The sequence below is a fragment of the Heptranchias perlo genome, chromosome 1, assembly GCF_035084215.1.
Source record: "Heptranchias perlo isolate sHepPer1 chromosome 1, sHepPer1.hap1, whole genome shotgun sequence".
Taxonomy (NCBI): domain Eukaryota; kingdom Metazoa; phylum Chordata; class Chondrichthyes; order Hexanchiformes; family Hexanchidae; genus Heptranchias; species Heptranchias perlo.
In genome coordinates this window covers 85,431,920-85,449,606 of record NC_090325.1, presented here as the reverse complement: position 1 = coordinate 85,449,606, position 17,687 = coordinate 85,431,920, and the positions used below count along the sequence as shown (strand labels likewise).

The 17,687-nt window shown below is 43.8% G+C and overlaps 1 protein-coding gene across 4 annotated transcripts in view; it reads left to right on the top strand.

Moving 5' to 3' along the window:
* Positions 1-336: 336 nt before the first annotated feature.
* slain2 (SLAIN motif family, member 2) overlaps positions 337-17,687 on the top strand; it is a 71,781-nt gene continuing 54,430 nt past the window's right edge. For all 4 annotated transcript variants that reach the window (XM_067988077.1, XM_067988057.1, XM_067988067.1 and 1 more), the window contains exons 1-2: positions 337-954; positions 13,383-13,531. In XM_067988077.1, the coding sequence (XP_067844178.1) occupies positions 518-954; positions 13,383-13,531 (586 nt within the window). In that variant the 5' untranslated portion in view covers positions 337-517. The remainder of the gene's footprint in view (positions 955-13,382; positions 13,532-17,687) is intronic.

The following is a 17,687-nucleotide window of genomic DNA, read 5'->3' as shown; positions in this document are numbered from 1 at the left end:
GGCCTCCATGATGCTGAGGGTTTTTTTTTGTTTAAGCCCCTTAACAAAAGGGGAGGGGGGTTTGGTGTGAACGTGTGCCATTTTTCTGATGACCATCCATGTCATCCCGACAAGTCAATTAAAAGGACAAAATTAAATCATAATGTCACTTTCCTTATCAACGATGCACTCCTGGGGGCAGGGGGCACGCTGAAATAGTGACGCAAGAGAAGGGAGACGTCATGACGTCGCGTAGCTGGGGGATGAGCTGATGTCATGAATCGGGACATGGGTGGAACACGCTGACGTCACGGCCTGGGGAAAGGAGGAACACGCTGACGTCATGCGGCGGGGGAGGAGACACAGACGGGAGGAAGATGGCGGCGGGGAGATGACGGCGGAGCTGGAGTTGGGTGTGGGAACCGTGCGGCTGTGATCGCGGGAGACCGGCCGCGTCCGTCATGTACCGATAGAGGAGGAGGAGGAGGAGGAGAAAAAACCTATACACCAAAAGAGGAAACGTCGATAAACGCGGAGAATGGAAGACGTTAACTCGAACGTCAGCGCCGACCTGGAAGTACGAAAGCTGCAGGAGTTGGTTCGCAAACTCGAGAAACAGAACGAGCAGCTGAGGACCCGCTCCACCTTACTGAGCCCCAAACACACGGCCCCTTCCCCCGGCCCCGGCCCCAGCCCCGGCCCCGCACCAGGCGGTGGGAGCTCGTGGCCGGCCCTCCTCGGATGTTGCCCAGGCCCGGCCCCGAGCCTGGGAGGGGAGGCGCTGTCTCACTTAACGCACCGGGGAGGAGCCGTGTCCCAATCGCCGGGATCTGGCGGTACCGCCAGCTCTGTGAGGGGGTCGGAGTCCGGGGGCACTGAGAGCCCCGAGCAGGGAGAGCGGACGGTGCTGGACGAGGTGGCGGCGCTGGATCTGGAGACAATGGTTTTGGAGGATGAGGAGGAGGAGGACAGCTGGTGAGTGAGTGGGAGGGCGGGGACCGTCTGACAAATGGCACTCGCCGAGTGTCTGACTCTGACGATGTGTCTGGGCAGAAGGATGGGAGTAACTGCTTCTCCTGGGTACTGGTGTCTCTTTCCGTGTGTGTGTTTTAAAGTTGGTGTGTTAATATAGAGTTACGTATTTTTGAAGACAGATACAATGATGTGTAAACCTGAGATTGAAGATGGCACATGTGTTGGTTGTTTGCTGCTGTCACAGAATGGTTGGGCTGCAGGCTCAAATTTCTCTCCACCCTCTTCCCCCGAAGATCCACATCTTGGGATGCTATAGGCACTGGTTTGAGATAGATGACCACCGATTCGAGTTACGCTCTGGTCAAAGCCCAGAGAAAATGGAGCTCTGCTCATTGCGTGTCCAAATGCCAGTTAAAATGTTAATGTTATTGAAGAACTAATAGTGCAGTTGACTACCGTTTAAAAAGATAAAAATGAAGCTCAAAAAGTTTCTTTCATATATCGTTGTAGGTTACTGCAGTTGGTGTGAAGGTGGTTTTACACTGAGTGCAACTGATGTCTGCAGCAACTGTAGTGTAAACAAGCCTGCTCCCTTGTCCCAGCCATACACACTCATGAAAATTTGCCTCTACAAATCTGCTGTAAGGATAATGGAATTACGGGAAGTTGGTCCCAAGTATTTGTTTTTTGTGGGACTATGTATAACAGCACAGATGTTGCTCTCCTGAAATTGGATGAAGTTATGTGCAAGTATCAAAGTGCCTTGAGATAATCTCCACAATCTGCACCTCACTGTTTCATGACATCACCTGCCATGTTCAACTCATGTCCATAGATGTGGAGTTTCTTTTTGTCCTAAAGAAAACTTTAGGACAATAGTCAGTATAACTTGTGTGGAATTGATATAGGCCTAAAAGATACTATGGCATTAATGCTTTATTTCCTCCAATATATGCAGTGGTTCTGTTAATATACTTTATTTTGATAGGATGTCATCTTCATAAGTCATACATGTATTCCCCCTACAATTTTTAATCAAAATATGACTGGGACATAGGAACAGGAGTAGGCCATTCAGCAGCTCGAGCCTGTTCTGCCGTTCAATGAGATCATGACTGATCTGTATCCTAACTCCATCCACCTGCCATGGCTCCATATCCCTTAATACACTTGGCTAGCAAAAATCTATCGATCTCAGATTTAAAATTCTTAATTGAGCTAGCATCTACTGCTTTTTGTGGGAGAAAGTTCCATGGTTCTACCACCCTTTGTGTGAAGAAGTGTTTCCTAGCTTCTCTCCTGGCTCTGATTTTAAGGTTATGTCCCTTTGTCCTCGACTCCCCCACCAGTGAAAAAAGTTTCTCAAAATCCTAAAAACCACAATCAAATTACCCCTTAACCTTTTGTATTCCAGGGATTACAAGCCTAGGTTATGTAATTTCTCCTCATAATCTAACCATTGGAGCCCTGGTAACATTCTGGTGAATCTGCACTGCACTCCTTCCAAGGTCATTCTATCCTTTTTAAGGTGCAGTGCCCAGAACTGAACACAGTACTCCAGGTGTGGTCTAAGCAGGGCTTTGTATAGCTGAAGCAAAACTTCCTACCCTTTATATTCTGGCCCTCTAGTTACGGAGACTAACATTCCTGTGGCATTATCACCATGCTAAATGGGATAGATTCAGAGCAGATCTAGCAGCTCAAAACTGGGCATCCAGGAGGTGCTGTGGGCCATCAGCTGCAGAATTGTATTCCACCACAATCTATAACCTCATGGCCTGGCATATTCCTCACTCTACCATTACCAACAAGCCAGGGGATCAACCCTGGTTCAATGAGGAGTGTAGAAGAGCATGCCAGGAGCGTACCTAAAAATGAGGTGCCAACCTGGTGAAGCGACAACACAGGACTACATGCATGCTAAACAGCGGAAGCAACATGCTATAGACGGAGCTAAGGATTCCACAACCAACGGGTCAGATCAAAGCTCTGCAGTCCTGCCACATCCAGTCATGAATGGTGGTGGACAGTTAAACAACTGACGGGAGGAGGAGGCTCTGTAAACATCCCCATCCTCAATGATGGCGGAATCCAACACGTGAGTGCAAAAGACAAGGCTGAAGCGTTTGCAACCATCTTCAGCCAGAAGTGTCGAGTGGATTATCATCTCGGCCTCCTCCCGATATCCCCACCATCACAGAAGCCAGTTTTCAGCCAGTTCAATTCACTCCACGTGATATCAAGAAACGGCTGAGTGCACTGGATACAGCAAAGGCTATGGGACCCGACAGCATCCCGGCTGTAATGCTGAAGACTTGTGCTCCAGAACAAGCCACGCCTCTAGCCAAACTGTTCCAGTACAGCTACACACTGGCATCTACCCGGTACATCCTGTCCATAAAAAGGACAAATCCAATCCGACCAATTACCGCCCCATCAGTCTACTCTCAATCATCAGCAGAGTGATGATAGCACTGTCGACGACACCTTCCAAGCGGCACTTATTCACCAATAACCTGCTCACCGATGCTCAGTTTGGGTTCCACCAGGACCACTCAGCCCCAGACTTCATTGCAGCCTTGGTCCAAATATGGACAAAAGAGCTGAATTCCAGAGGTGAAGTGAGAGTGACCACCCATGACATCAAGGCAGCATTTGACCGAGTGTGGCACCAAGAAGCCCTAGTAAAATTGAAGTCAATGGGAATCGGGGAAATCTCTCCAATGGCTGGAGTCATACCTAGCACAAAGGAAGATGGTAGTGGTTGTTGGAGGCCAATCATCTCAGCCCCAGGACATTGCTGCAGGAGTTCCTCAGGGCAGTGTCCTAGGCCCAACCATCTTCAGCTGCTTCATCAATGACCTTCCCTCCATCAGAAATGGGGATGTTCGCTGATGATTGCACAGTGTTCAGTTCCATTTGCAATCCTTCAGATAATGAAGCAGTCCGTGACCACATGCAGCAAGACTTGGACAACATCCAGGATTGGGCTGATAAGTGGCAAGTAACATTCGCACCAGACAAGTGCCAGGCAATGACCATTTCCAACGAGAGAATCTAACCACCTCCCCTTGACATTCAACAGCATTACATTACCATCGCCAAATCCCCCACCATCAACATCCTGGGGTTCATCATTGACCAGAAACTTAACTGGACCAGCCACATAAATACTGTGGCTACAAGAGCAGGTCAGATGCTGGGTATTCTGCGGTGAGTGACTCACCTCCTGACTCCCCAAAGCCTTTCCACCATCTACAAGGCACAGGTCAGGAATGTGATGGAATACTGTCCACTTGCCTGGATGACTGTAGCTCCAACAACACTCTAGAAACTCGACACCATCTAGGACAAAGCAGCCCGCTTGATTGGAACCCCATCACTCCCTTCACCACCGGTGCACCGTGGCTGCTGTGTACCATCCATAGGATGCACTGCAGCATCTCGCCAAGACTTCTTCGACAGCACCTCCCAAACCCGCGACCTCTACCACCTAGAAGGACAAGGACAAGGGCAGCAGGCACATGCAAACAACACCACCTGCACGTTCCCCTCCAAGTCACACACCATCCCGGCTTGGAAATATATCGCTGTTCCTTCATCGTCGCTGGGTCAAAATCCTGGAACAGCACTGTGGGAGAACCTTCACCACACAGACTGCAGTGGTTCAAGAAGGCAGCTCACCACCACCTTCTAGAGGGCAATTAGGGATGGGCATTAAATGCTGGCCTTGCCAGCGACGCCCACATCCCATGAATGATTTTTTAAAAATTCCATCTGCCTTTTTGATTATTTTTTGTACCTGGCTACTACATTCTAGTGATCTGTGTACATAGACGCCTAAATCTCTTGACCTCCACTGTTCCTAGCTTTTCACCATTTAAAAAATACTCGAATCTATCCTTTTTTGGTCCATCATGAATGACCTCACACTTACTTGTTTGGGCAAAACTGTGGCAAATGGATTTCAATCACTTAATCTATCAATGTCTCTTTGTAATTTTATGTTCCTGTTTCTAGATTCATATCTTATGTGAATACTGATATACAGTGAAATCTGTAAATTAGGGACATCTAAGGGTCTTGCATCAGGTGTCCCTTTTTTGGAGATGTCCCTCTGTACTAGTTTCACTGTATAGCCAACGTTCATTTATATATAAATCTGTAATATCAAAATGTTAAGGAGCACACTAAATATATGCTAATTCTACTATGTTGCGTTTTCATCCAGTTTTAATGTATAGCAGTTCCAATTTCCCCCCGCCTGAAAGAAGTGACTTATGTTGGGCCTGCAGTTTGACATGCACCACCTGCACTCCAGCACCTTACCCATTCTTCATGTGTGAGTATGGTGTCACGGCCAAGGCTGATCCTCTCCTCATCTGACATTCACGTATTTATTTTCCATCGGGTGTCATTCGTAATCAGGAGTGGGAACTTTTTCTGGTTTTATTTTCTGCCCTAGCTCAAATGCTGAGGTCACGTTGTAACATTCTGAATGGGGAATCAGGTCATCAAAATTAACCAAAGTGACATCTCTTTCATCATTGGAATTTCTCCTGTAATTTCTGTAACAGCATATCTTTACATACAGTATAATTTCTGTGTCAGTTTAGGGTGTTTTTATTTGGTCTATTGGCAATGATGTGGGGCTGCAATGACCTAGCAATGTTAGAAAATCATTTAGGAATTAATGAGTTATCCTGTTAGTCCCTGGACAGATTCTTCGACAGGCTGAATTAGAGACCTTGGGTGAGTTTTAGTATGAAGTCCTCATGCATCAACAAACATCATTCCGCCATATCCATTCTGAAGTAAAACCAGTAAGATTTTGAAACTTAATTATCCCGTGTCCTTCTCAAAATAATTATCATCTTTCACTATTTTGAGTAATGACAAATTCCTGCATATAACAGATCCTACATTTAACAAGAAATCTACATTGAAATTTGGTGAAATATCTAAAACATTTAATCATTCAAGTTTTTTTTTAAAAAGACACTTCTTATAAAATTCTGCATCAATCTCCTGATCCTGGAGGAAACTGCTTTTACATTCGGGTGATTGAGGCTAGTCCAATTGTTTGAAACATGAGACTGCAGGTAGTTGTTCATTAGACTGCAGGTAGTTGTTCATTAGACTGCAGGTAGTTGTTCATTGGACTGCTGTTCTGAATTCCTCATTAATCTACTAAACACATATATTTAATCATATAGTAGACAGAAAGGATAATAGATTTTCTGTCTTTTTATTTTTCTCATCTACAACTGTTACCTTTTACATAGCATGATGTGTGTAGCATTGGCTGAGTTGAGTCATCAGGAACAAACCCAGAGTGACTCAAAATTTTGAAATGTTGAGCAGCAATATTCAATTAAACTCTGATTTTTAAACCATTTTGCAATGTTGAAGTCAAAGGTTACCTTATTTCAGCGCAAGTGTAATGTAATTACACAAAAATAACCCTCACTGGAATATAACACTTGCCTCTACTTATTTTCAAATGATCTAAATATACCCTGTACTTTAGAACATCCTTACATCACCATTACTTATCTGTCTTATGTATGCTGTCTGGAAATATGTTTTCTAACTCCATTATAATCATTTGTTTGCTCAGTTAATGTTTTCAACTAAATGTTGTAGTTCATTTGTCCAATATTTCAATGCTTATCAGGCCAAGACCTATACTTTGAGTTAACTGCAGAGATATTTGAACTGACGGATTGTATTTTCAACACTACACATGTAAGTGGACCTATAATCCTTCCCCAAAATATGGTAAATCTGGAATATTTTTACAAAACTGTGGTAAATTTTTAAACATCAACTTAATTATGTATCTTGCTCTGGTTTCATGTAATTGCTCAATTGAGAAGAATACCTTGTGTAGTCACCCGTCTTGTGCAGTTTGACTCATCTTGGGGGGGCCAATTAGGAACCAAAAAGGAGATCTACTCATGGAGGCAGAGAGCATGGCCGAGGTACTAAATGAGTACTTTGCTTCTGTCTTTACCAAGGAAGAAGAAGCTGCCAGAGTCTCAGTAAAGGAAGATGTAGGTGAGATACTGGATGGACTAAAAATTGATGATGAGGAGGTACTAGAGAGGCTATCTGTACTTAGTGGACAAGTCACCTGGTCCAGATGGGGTGGACCCTTGGTTGCTGAGGGAAGTAGTGATGGAAATTGCGGAGGTACTGGCCAAAATCTTTTAAACATCCTCAGATAACGGGGGTGGTGCCAGACGACGGGAGAATTGTTAATGTTACACCTTTGTTCAGAAAAGGGTGTAAAGATAAACCCAGTAACTATCGACCAGTCAATTCAACCTCTGTGGTGGGGAAACTTTTAGAAACGATAACCTAGGACAGAATTAGCAGTCACTTGGACAAGTGTGGATTGATTAGGGAGAGCTGACACGGATTTGTTAAAGGCAAATCGTGTTTAACTAACTTGATAGAGTTTTTTGATGAGGTAACAGGGAAGGTAGATGAGGGCAATGCAGTTGTTGTAGTGTATATGAACTTTCAAAAGGCGTTTGATAAAGTGACGCTTAATAGGTTTGTCATCAAGATTGAAGCCCATGAAACAGAATGGATACAGAATTGACTGTAACAGGAAACAGAGAGTAGTGGTGAGCAGTTGTTTTTCGGACTGGTGGGAGGTGTACAGTGGTGTTCCCCAGGGGTCGGTACTAGGACCACTGCTTTTCTTGATATATATTAATGACTTGGACTTGGGTATACAGGGCACAATTTCAAAATTTGCAGATGACACAAAACTTGGAAGTGTAGTGAACAGTGAGGAGGATAGTGAAAGACTTCAAGAGGATATGGACAGGCTGGTGGCATGGGCGGACATGTGGCAGATGAAATTTAATGCAGGAAGTTGCGAGGTGATACATTTCAGTAGGAAGAATGTGGAGAAGCAATATAAACTAAAGGGCACAATTCTAAAAGGGGTACAGGAACAGAGAGATCCGGGGTATATGTACACAAATTGTTGAAGGTGGCAAGAAAGTTTGAGAAAGTGATTAAAAAAGCATACGGGATATTGGGCTTTATAAATAGAGGGCTAGAGTACAAAAGCAATAAAGTCATGATGAACGTTTATAAAACACAGCTGGAGTATTGTGTCCAGTTCTGGGCACCGCACTTTAGGAAAAATGTGAAGGCCTCAGAGTGGGTACGGAAGACATTTACTAGAATGATTCCAGGGATGAGGAACTTTAGTTACGTGGGTAGACTGGAGAAGCTGGGGTTGTTCTCCTTGCAACTGGTTGAGAGGAGATTTGATAGAGGTATTCAAAATCATGACTGGTCTCGACAGAGTAGACAAGAGAGAGATTGTTCCCATTGACAGAAGGGCCAAGAACCAGAGGACGTAGATTTAAGGTGATTGGCAAAAGAAGCTAAGGTGAAATGAGGAAAAACTTTATTACACAGTGAGTGGTTAGGATCTGGAATATACTGGCAGAGGGGGTGGTGGCGGCAGATTCAATCATTGCCTTCAAAAGGGAACTGGATAAGTACTTGAAAGGAAAACATTTGCAGGGCTACGGGGATAGGGCAGGGGAGTGGGACTAGCTGGATTTCTTTTGCATGGACTCGATGGGCTGAATGGCCTCTTTCCATGCTGTAACCTTTCTATGATTTTTATGAAAACAATATTTGGGTAATTCTACTGTTTAGGGCAAATGACCTCTAATGGTTTAATTTGGTTTGTCCAGCTAAAAAAGCAGTCCACAACTCCTCAATCACTTTTGCTTTTAGTTTCATAATTACCCAAATTATTTTTTATGTGTTGAATAACAATGATTCCCTCTTTCTGTTAATATACTTAAACTTTTATGTATAATTTTCAGACGACAGTAGACTGTTGCATAGTGAACATCTTTAAGCAGGAGATGCAATGATGAGAGGTATATAAACATCGTTAAATCATGTAGCATGTAGCCATGATGAGCTAGGCAAAAAATCTTTTATAAATCGGCTTTGCCTGCTAGTTGGTATGATTTGAAATTGAAAACATGACACAATGTTTACCCAACAGCTGCATAAAACCTCTTCCTAGGCAGAACCGCCCTTTCTCTCGTGTTCTTCTCTGCTTCATTCCGTAATAATGATTTCATGCTTCAAAACTGCAACAGATTCTTGCAAGTGAATGACTCATATGTGCTATACACTCCTGCACAAAATATAGACCATGGTTCGGTGTTTTCAGTTTATGATGAATACTTTGTATAATGCACCCTGACATCACCCTCAGTTAGTTATTCTTTAGAGTGCCATAATTATTAAGTAGGCAGATGTGGCAACAATGTCTGACAAACAGCAATGAAATCAATGACCAGCTGACTTTTGGTGGGGGGGGGGGACGGGGGGAATGTTTTTGAGGACACTGAAAACTCCTCGTTGCCCTTTGAAAAGTCTCATCTGAAGGATGGCACCTGCAACAATGCAGCACTCCTTTGGTACTAGATTGTCAGCCTAGATTATGTGCTTAAACTCACAACTTTCTGACCCAAAGGCGAGAGTACTATCAACTGAAGTAAGTTGACCCTCTAGCTGATTTTTATGCTGCATTTGAAAAATACTGTTCTTTAAACATTTTACTTCCTTTTAAATAAAATTCGTGAAAAAGGTATTGGAGGACACCAATGTTGGTACCCTACTGTATGGTAATCTACCAAAATGCTGGCAAAATCTTTTGCTGAGTTGCACTTTTTGAAACTTGAATATTGAATGTTGAGAATACCGTACAGTCAATCAAGGATCCTTTGTATTAAGTGTTTTCTGAGAGCATTATCTATAGGATTGACCCATACAACATTAGACTGTTGTCAATCCTGAAACCTCCCCCAGAGTTTTTAGCTGGTGCCATCTGGGGTGGAGGATGAGGTACAGTACTTGTACTGAAGGGCACGGTCTTGCACAACTAGCATATCAGAGGAGTATGTTTTAGTGTAGAGGCCGTTTAGACCTTTTCCATCCTGTACCAAGATGTCCTTTATACTCATATGCCCACCAAAAATTTGAGTAGATAATGTTTGGGCTTCCTTTACGTTAATTCAGTCTTACTTAGAAAGTAGATGATGTATTTTCTTTCTGTTAAAGCATGTCCATTTTTAAAATTATACTGCCACTTAGGTTGTCAGTATGGAAATTGTGTGTACCATGTTGCCATCCCTTTTCCTTTCCTCCTCGGTTCTCAATTTTTCTTTTTCCCTCTCTCCACACGCACGCGCACACAAACACATTAGTAAAACTGCCCGTACATTGTGCTAACCAGATGTACAAGTTTTGCTGATTTTGTCCTGAAAACAACCTTGTGACAGCCTAATTTTGTGGTTTTAATTCATTGAATGTTACTTCAAAATATTTTTTTTCCAAACAATTAAATATGTGTATCTGAGCTTAAAAAATTGCCTAGAGTGAGGATAGGATTCACAATAGTGTGAATAAAATGTGTAAGTGAATCAGAACTTTTTTTCTTTGCCTTATCCTGAGAGGTATGTCTTCAAATTACAGGTCTCTGTTCCTCTTCTCACCTCGACTTAACGGAACTGAGAAATCTTTGTGTGTCTCTGAGAAGAGTTCAGTTTATCTTTGGTCTGAAAGAGAGCACTGAAACTTGTGTATATCATCATAATTCAATGTTTTTGAATTTAAATTGTGCCAGAATTGAAGTGAATGGTTTCTGGTTTACAAAGTTGGGTACAAATTCTAAATTGTTGTAAAGAGACACGGGACTCGATTTTAGGGTCGGGTTTCCAGCGGGGGGGCCCCGAAAATCCCGATATGAGGTCACGTGACCGGGTCGCGCCGCGATCCCGACCACTTCCGGGTTCCCCGACGACGTGCGGGGCTGCGTGCGTGGCCCCCGCTGGTGGGAATCCCGCAGGCAATTAAAGCCAGCGGGGTTCCACTTGAGAGTACTTACCTTGCTTGTTGAGGTCAGTTAATGAGCTGAATCAGCTGTCAAAAGAGGAAGTGTGGGATTTCACCTGCATCGCAGCGTGTTTCCCACACTGGGGGAAACAGTCTCTCTCCAACCAGGCGTGTTGCAGCCTGTGGCAGGTGCCAAGGTGCACCCCACGGGGGAGAGCCCTCACCCACGCAGGAGGCCACCGCGTCACATAGGGCAACCCCTGGCCCCCACCACCCCCCGCCAAGCCAGAGGACAGACCGACACGAAACTGCAGCCCCAGTCCGAGGAACCACCCACCTACCCTGCACAACCCCTCAGACCAACACCTGCCAGATGGGTGGTGCGTGGACACCCTCGGAGGACGAACAGCATGACCAGCCCCAGCAGCCTCGCAGTCCACGCCGTCCGCCGCAGAGACGTGGAGCCCCCCAACACGGGGTTGTTGCACGCCCACCTGCACAGCAGGAGGGAGGGCTACCGCAGAGAGAGACGCATCGCAGAGGGCACTACCCTCGCCACAGGGTCCACAGACCGAGGCGCAGCTCCCTGGACCTCCCCGAGCAGCAGTGCACACTGAGGCGCAGATTCGCTCGACATGTAGTCGTGGAGATCTGCAGGCTCTTTCATGCCGAGCGGCTCCTGGCTGGCCCCAGCACCAACTGCTTACCTGTCGCTGTCAAAGTCACCACTGCCCTCCACAACTTCTCCTCCGCATCCTTCCAGGGTGCAGCCGGCTACACCTCGGATGTCTCTCAGTCGTCTGCGCGGAAGAGCCCTGCAAATACACCTGCACCTACTCTGCAGTAACACGATGGGTGGCATCAGTGGTGGGTCCTCATAGTGATACCCAGGAGCGGGCATTATTGGACACAACAGACAGGATTCGCGGAGACATGGCAGTGGTGGTGCCAATATAATGTGTGCTGTTTGTTGCTCTGAAATTCAATATAGGTAACACCCATGGCAAACCCTCCGACACCCTTGTGCACCCCCTTCATGCTCACGAAACATTTGCCTTAAGCTGCCTACTGCACATATGTGATACATGCCCTGTGGCTGCAGCACAGGTGGTGGCAGGTTGAGTGAGGCTGGCCGTGAGGGAGATGCACGAGAGGGTGAGTATGGGATAGAGCCATGAGATTGTATGAGGATTGGGTCGCGTGTTAGTGGCAGGATGAGTACTAGCGAGGTGAGTAGGTGGAGGTAAGATGAGGATGGAGTTTGAGTGGGTATGAGGGGTGATGTGACAGAGTAGTGTTGGCGGTGCCGAAGGAGATGTGGGGTTGGGGCAGTGTTGTGGCAGATGGAGTGTAGGGGAAAGACTTCGTGTTCTCACTGTGGCTGACCTACTGAGGTCATTGCAGCGCCTCCTGCACTGTATGCAGGTGGGCGATATGTTGGTTGCGCAGGTGACCCCCTCTGCCACCTCGAGCCAGGCCTTGGTGGCAGAGGCTGGCCGCTTCCTCCCGCCCGCCGGGTGGAAGATCTCTGTCTTCGCCCTCCTCCTCACCCCATCTGATGATACCTGGGGTGAGGCATCATTAAACTGGGAGCAGCCTTCCCCCTGGGCTGCTCCATGCTGAAATTTGTTCCATTGGTTGCAGCATCTGTCAGTGGAGGACTGCCCCTTTAACTAGAGAGCCTCCAGCTGACAGATCGTACTGCGCATGCGCAGCCCGCCCGACGCGCAGACCAGCAGCGTGGACCCCGGAGGAGCAGGTAATTGATTCCTATTAGTGTGTTGCCTGCTACGATCGCGCGGGCAACCCACTAATTTCACCGAGCGTGTTGACCACGCTCCCGAAACCCAACCCGCCGGAAACCCGCAGGCCTGGTAAAATCGAGCCCACTGTGTTTGTTATTTTGGAGCAAGAAAAGACAGCATAATTTTCATTGCAATTATATCATTTTCAAGCAATGCATGATAATAAAAAAAGAACGTGTGTTTTTATAGTGCCTTTCAAGAAGTCAGGATCTCCCAAAGCACTTTAGAGCCAAATACGTACTTCCGAAGTAGAGTCACTGTAGGGAAATATGGCAGCCAATTTGTGCATTGAAGATGAGAATCCTTTGAAGATATGGGATAAGTCCAGTAGCTAAAAACAATTAACAGACAAGGTTTTCCGTTTTGCAATTGGGGACACGGTACTAAAAGCTTACCTAGATTCTCAAGTCTAAGAGACATACTTTCAAAGCTATGGGGAGTTGATACTTGCCCGTGAGAGTGAACTAAGATATGAGAGTCAAAATAATCTGGAGTAAAAAAGATAGAAAAGACAGCACAACATAATTAGCGTTAGTGTTATAACTTGTAAACTACAAAACAAGCTTGTACAGCTATTATGATTTTGTTTCAGTGGCATATCTATTAAGGTTGTTTTCAATTTCATTTGAGGAAAAGGAAATATAAAAAATCTTCTTGGAGTTGGAAATCAATGTGTTGAATTACGAAAAAGTATTCACATCCATATAATTAACCTGGCACATTTTTTTTTAGGTTGTACACATCACCAAAGAGGTTGCCAACCCCAATTCAAAAAGCTTTTAGTCCATTACGATGGTGCAGACAGGTGCTGGATCATCCAAGCTCAGATATCGAAACAGCAAAAAGGTCATTGATACACAGACTTGATCAAACAATGTCAGGTAACTATACAAAGTTTTTTCCTTACTGCTTTGGTTGTCAGAAATAACTACGGTACAATACTGTATGAAAAATTGCTTTTATTCAAATTGAGGCATATCGTATTTCACTTACTAAAGTGCCTGATTGCTTTCACAAGTTATAGGTATGTATGGGTAAAAATGGATATTGTCATTATCATATTTGGAAATATTTTTGAGAAAACCAGACACATGCAATAATTATCCTGTCTTACCAGCACAGTCATCACTACACCTGAATATAGATTTAATGTTGGGCCTGAAGAGATGGTAATGCAATAATCTTCAGACTGTCATACTGTCCTTGCTTTGCCCTGCCCTGAATGTGTTAGTTACAGCTGAGAATCATTGCATTTCACTTTAGTTAGCTCTTGCTGATAATTAAAAATCTAATTGTAGCTAAGAGTTCATGGGTACAGTATGATATTACATGCATTACTTAATGATATGACCTAAGATTACATTGTCATTCCTACTTGATTGTTGAGTGATGGAAATTCAGCTAGTGTTCTCGGACAGAGATATCCAAACTTTTGTAGCTTTCAAAACCAGTGATTGGGCCACGTGTGATTATGCAATAATGCAAATCTCATACACAAAAAAAATTCAAGTTTCCCCCATAGACACAAAAACAAGGCCTCCCATGCATACAAAAAGAGCAACCCCATGTGCACAAAAAGCACAACCCTTACACACAAAAAGGCTAGACTCCTCCCCCCCCCACCCCCCGCATTCTCTGCCAATCGTATCTTTCTTCCCTCCTATTCTCAGTTCCCCCATACTCTGCTTTCACCCCTCCCCACCTCCTCTGTTCCATCTACTTATAGGTTTTTACAAAAGATCCCAGTAGATGCTCGTGAGGGTTTAGCTGAAACCCTACCAGCAAGAAACCGCAAACTAACTTTTTCTGTTTTTTCCAAAAATGGCGCACACATAAAATAAGCCTGACATTGTATATCTCAGATTTTGATCTGAATTTTATACCCCATTTAAACTTTCTGCCACTGCATCTACTTGTGTAACCACTAAACAAGAGCTGGAAGAATTACTGTATTTTGCACAATGGCAGGTCTTGGATCTGAGAATCTAGTTACACAAGTATCCTGTCACAAAACTCCTGTCCTTCGTGCTTTGTGAAAAATCATACAGGTTAAAGACAGACTCTGAAGGCACACCAGTATCGGATTTATACTGTGCCAAAACATGTCAGAATGGTGTGAAACCTAAAACTGATGGAAGTGAGTTTCTGTACCAGTATGAGATCTTCGTGCAAATGTTACATTGCAAGTTTGAGCTGTCAGCAGTTATATCACTGGAATAAGAATTGTGGTATAAATCAGGGCTTTGAATGACCTGCTTTGGATTTAAGATAAGCAGATTTTTAAGTCAATTTGACAAAAAGCATTTTAATCATCAGGGGTCAAACTTATTTACAAGTAGATCTAGACTGGTTTTGATTTAAATATTCACTATATACTGACCAAATTATTTTCCAATAATCAATATTATTTCATGTGTAGTCACCTTAACAATAGTGGCATTATGTGCACCTGCTTGAATTGGTTTCACAAAAATCCAATTTTAAGATTTTTATGTTTTTAAACCTGTTTTGTTTCTGCTGACTCCTGCATTCAAGGATTGGATTATGGTTCTGACTGAGATCACTCTATAGCTGGGTGAGAGGAGGCCAGTATGGGGCCAAACTCTTAAATGGATAGTGTTGTAGATTATTATTGCTTTGTTGTCCAATGGAGCTGGATGTCATTAGAATGTAAATGGAGAGAATGTGGCCATGGCGCAGTGTTTTAGGAGAAATCATTGATCAGGTTGCTGATTTCAGCTGAGACATCTGGGAAAGCTGTTACTTTTAACATTAACACACTGGTCTAATTTTATGGTTTCAGGTTTTGTGGATTTGGCACATAATACACCATGAATATATCATAATTTCCAGGGATAACTACTGTAACATAGCTTTCTCTCAATTTTGTCCAAGGGCTTTTAGACTTATTAGCACAGTGTTATCTTCGAGGAGTGGGATAATATTGCTTACTGCATCTAGTACGAAAACAACTTTGAGTGAATTGCTGAACTAAGGGAGCCACAGAACTGTTGCAACATACTATGGAACATTTGCCAGATATGTTGCAAGATTACTACCCTGATATCCATTTCTGATGGTCAATGTTAATCAGCCTGTTTTAGTTATGGTACTCTAACCTTGCATTAAGCAGAGTTCCAATGTAAGTTAATATGATTAAACATTTATTATTTTTGTCCATGATCATTAGGCCTCTTCTTTGGGAAAGAAATTGCAGCTAATGAACAATGCAGTGTTTCCTGAAGTAGATTCTGCATCTTAAAAGCCAACATATTTCTGTTTCTAACGTTAACACCAATTTGATTGAAGATGTATGCAAATGCATAATAGTTTATATAATCATTCTTATTCCATAATTTAGACATTTAATAACTTATCATAGACATAAAACTTAATTAAGTAGTTTAATGGGAGGAAGCGGATTCCACACTGTTTTACCAGCTATTGGTTAGGCAGCAGCCGTTGATGGTATTCGTGCCCAACTCCTAAAAGCTGCTCTAGGTGTTGGGTGGTGGCAATGTCTTGGAGATCCATACCAAAATGTAATGACTGACCTTGAAATTGCCTTCCTGAGGCAGATAAATAGGATCTTTGGAGTTTCAAAGTGTAGTTGTGGTTTCTGTCCATAAGGAGGAGGTCCTAGGTACACAGAAAACTATTGAGACGTCTTGCTGATGTCAGTGGCTGTCAAGGTGATCTTTCAGCTTGTGGCATATTGGGTGCTTTGGACGTCTTTAGAATAATCTGAAACAAATGGGTTGAATTTTGCACTCAGGAGGAATGCGTAGGACAGATTGTGGCTTTATGCAAGATCACGGAGTAGTCTAACGGTCGGTGGAAACCCAAATAAGCTGCTTTCGGCAACTTTCATAAAGCATTCAATCCAGTACTTTGTACCGCCCTTAAAAAGAAGTTTGACTGGAGGAGGCAGCAGCAACAACAAGCAAGTTTTAACTCATAGAATCATAAAATGATACAGCACAGTAGGAGGCCGTTTAGCCCATCGTGCCTGTGCCTGCTCTTTTTCTGTAGCCCTACAAATTGTTTCCCTTCAAGTATTTATCCAATTCCCTTTTAAAAGTTATTATTGAATCTGCTCCCACCACCCAGTGCATCCCAAATCATTACAGCTCGCTGTTTAAAAATGTTTTTCCTCATGTTGCACCTGGTTCTTTTGCCAATTACCGTAAATCTGTGACCTCTGGATACCGACCCTTCTGCCACTGAAAACCGTTTCTGCTTATTTACTCTATCAAATCCCTTCATGATTTTGAACACCTCTATCAAATCTCGCCTTCACCTTCTCTGCTGTAAGGAGAACAATCCCAGTTTCTTTAGACTCTACGTAACTGAAGTCCTTCATCCCTGGTACAGTTCTAGTAAATCTCCTCTGCACCCTCTCTATGGCCTTGACATCCTTCCTAAAGTGTGATGCCTAGAATTGGTCTCATTACTCCAGCTGGGGCCTAACCAAAGTTTTGAATTGTCTTCTGAGGTTCTGTAGTGTTAGAACTGCAAGATATTGGTGAATAATGGTAAAAGAATTTCTGAATTGGTATCATTTTGTAGTATGTTATCAAGAGTTCCTTAACATAGTACATAGAATAATTTAGACAGTTGTAACAATGACTAAAATGGCAGGAGCATAGCTTGTGTCTAATGTCACCAGGATCCCCAGATTGGCATTGCCGTAACTAGTAGCTATTTGTGAATGGGGTGATACTGTTGTACCTATGTAATGAGAAGAACTCAACCCAGTTGATCCTGCAAAGTAATCTTCAATAACTGGGAATAGGGGCACTGTCCCACTGACCAGTCAAGCAATCGCCTGACATACCAGTTCTCCTAGTATCACATCTATCAGCCAGCATACCACACTCCTCCATCGTTATCCTATATGTCCTGTTGCAACTGCAGGATAGACCCATCAGCTGTGGGGGCACAGTGATATACAGTCAGGTGAGAGTGGCCCAGAGAGTCTTCAGTATTGACTGTGGATCTCAAAGTCCCATGGCTTCAGATCAAACAAGGCAAAGT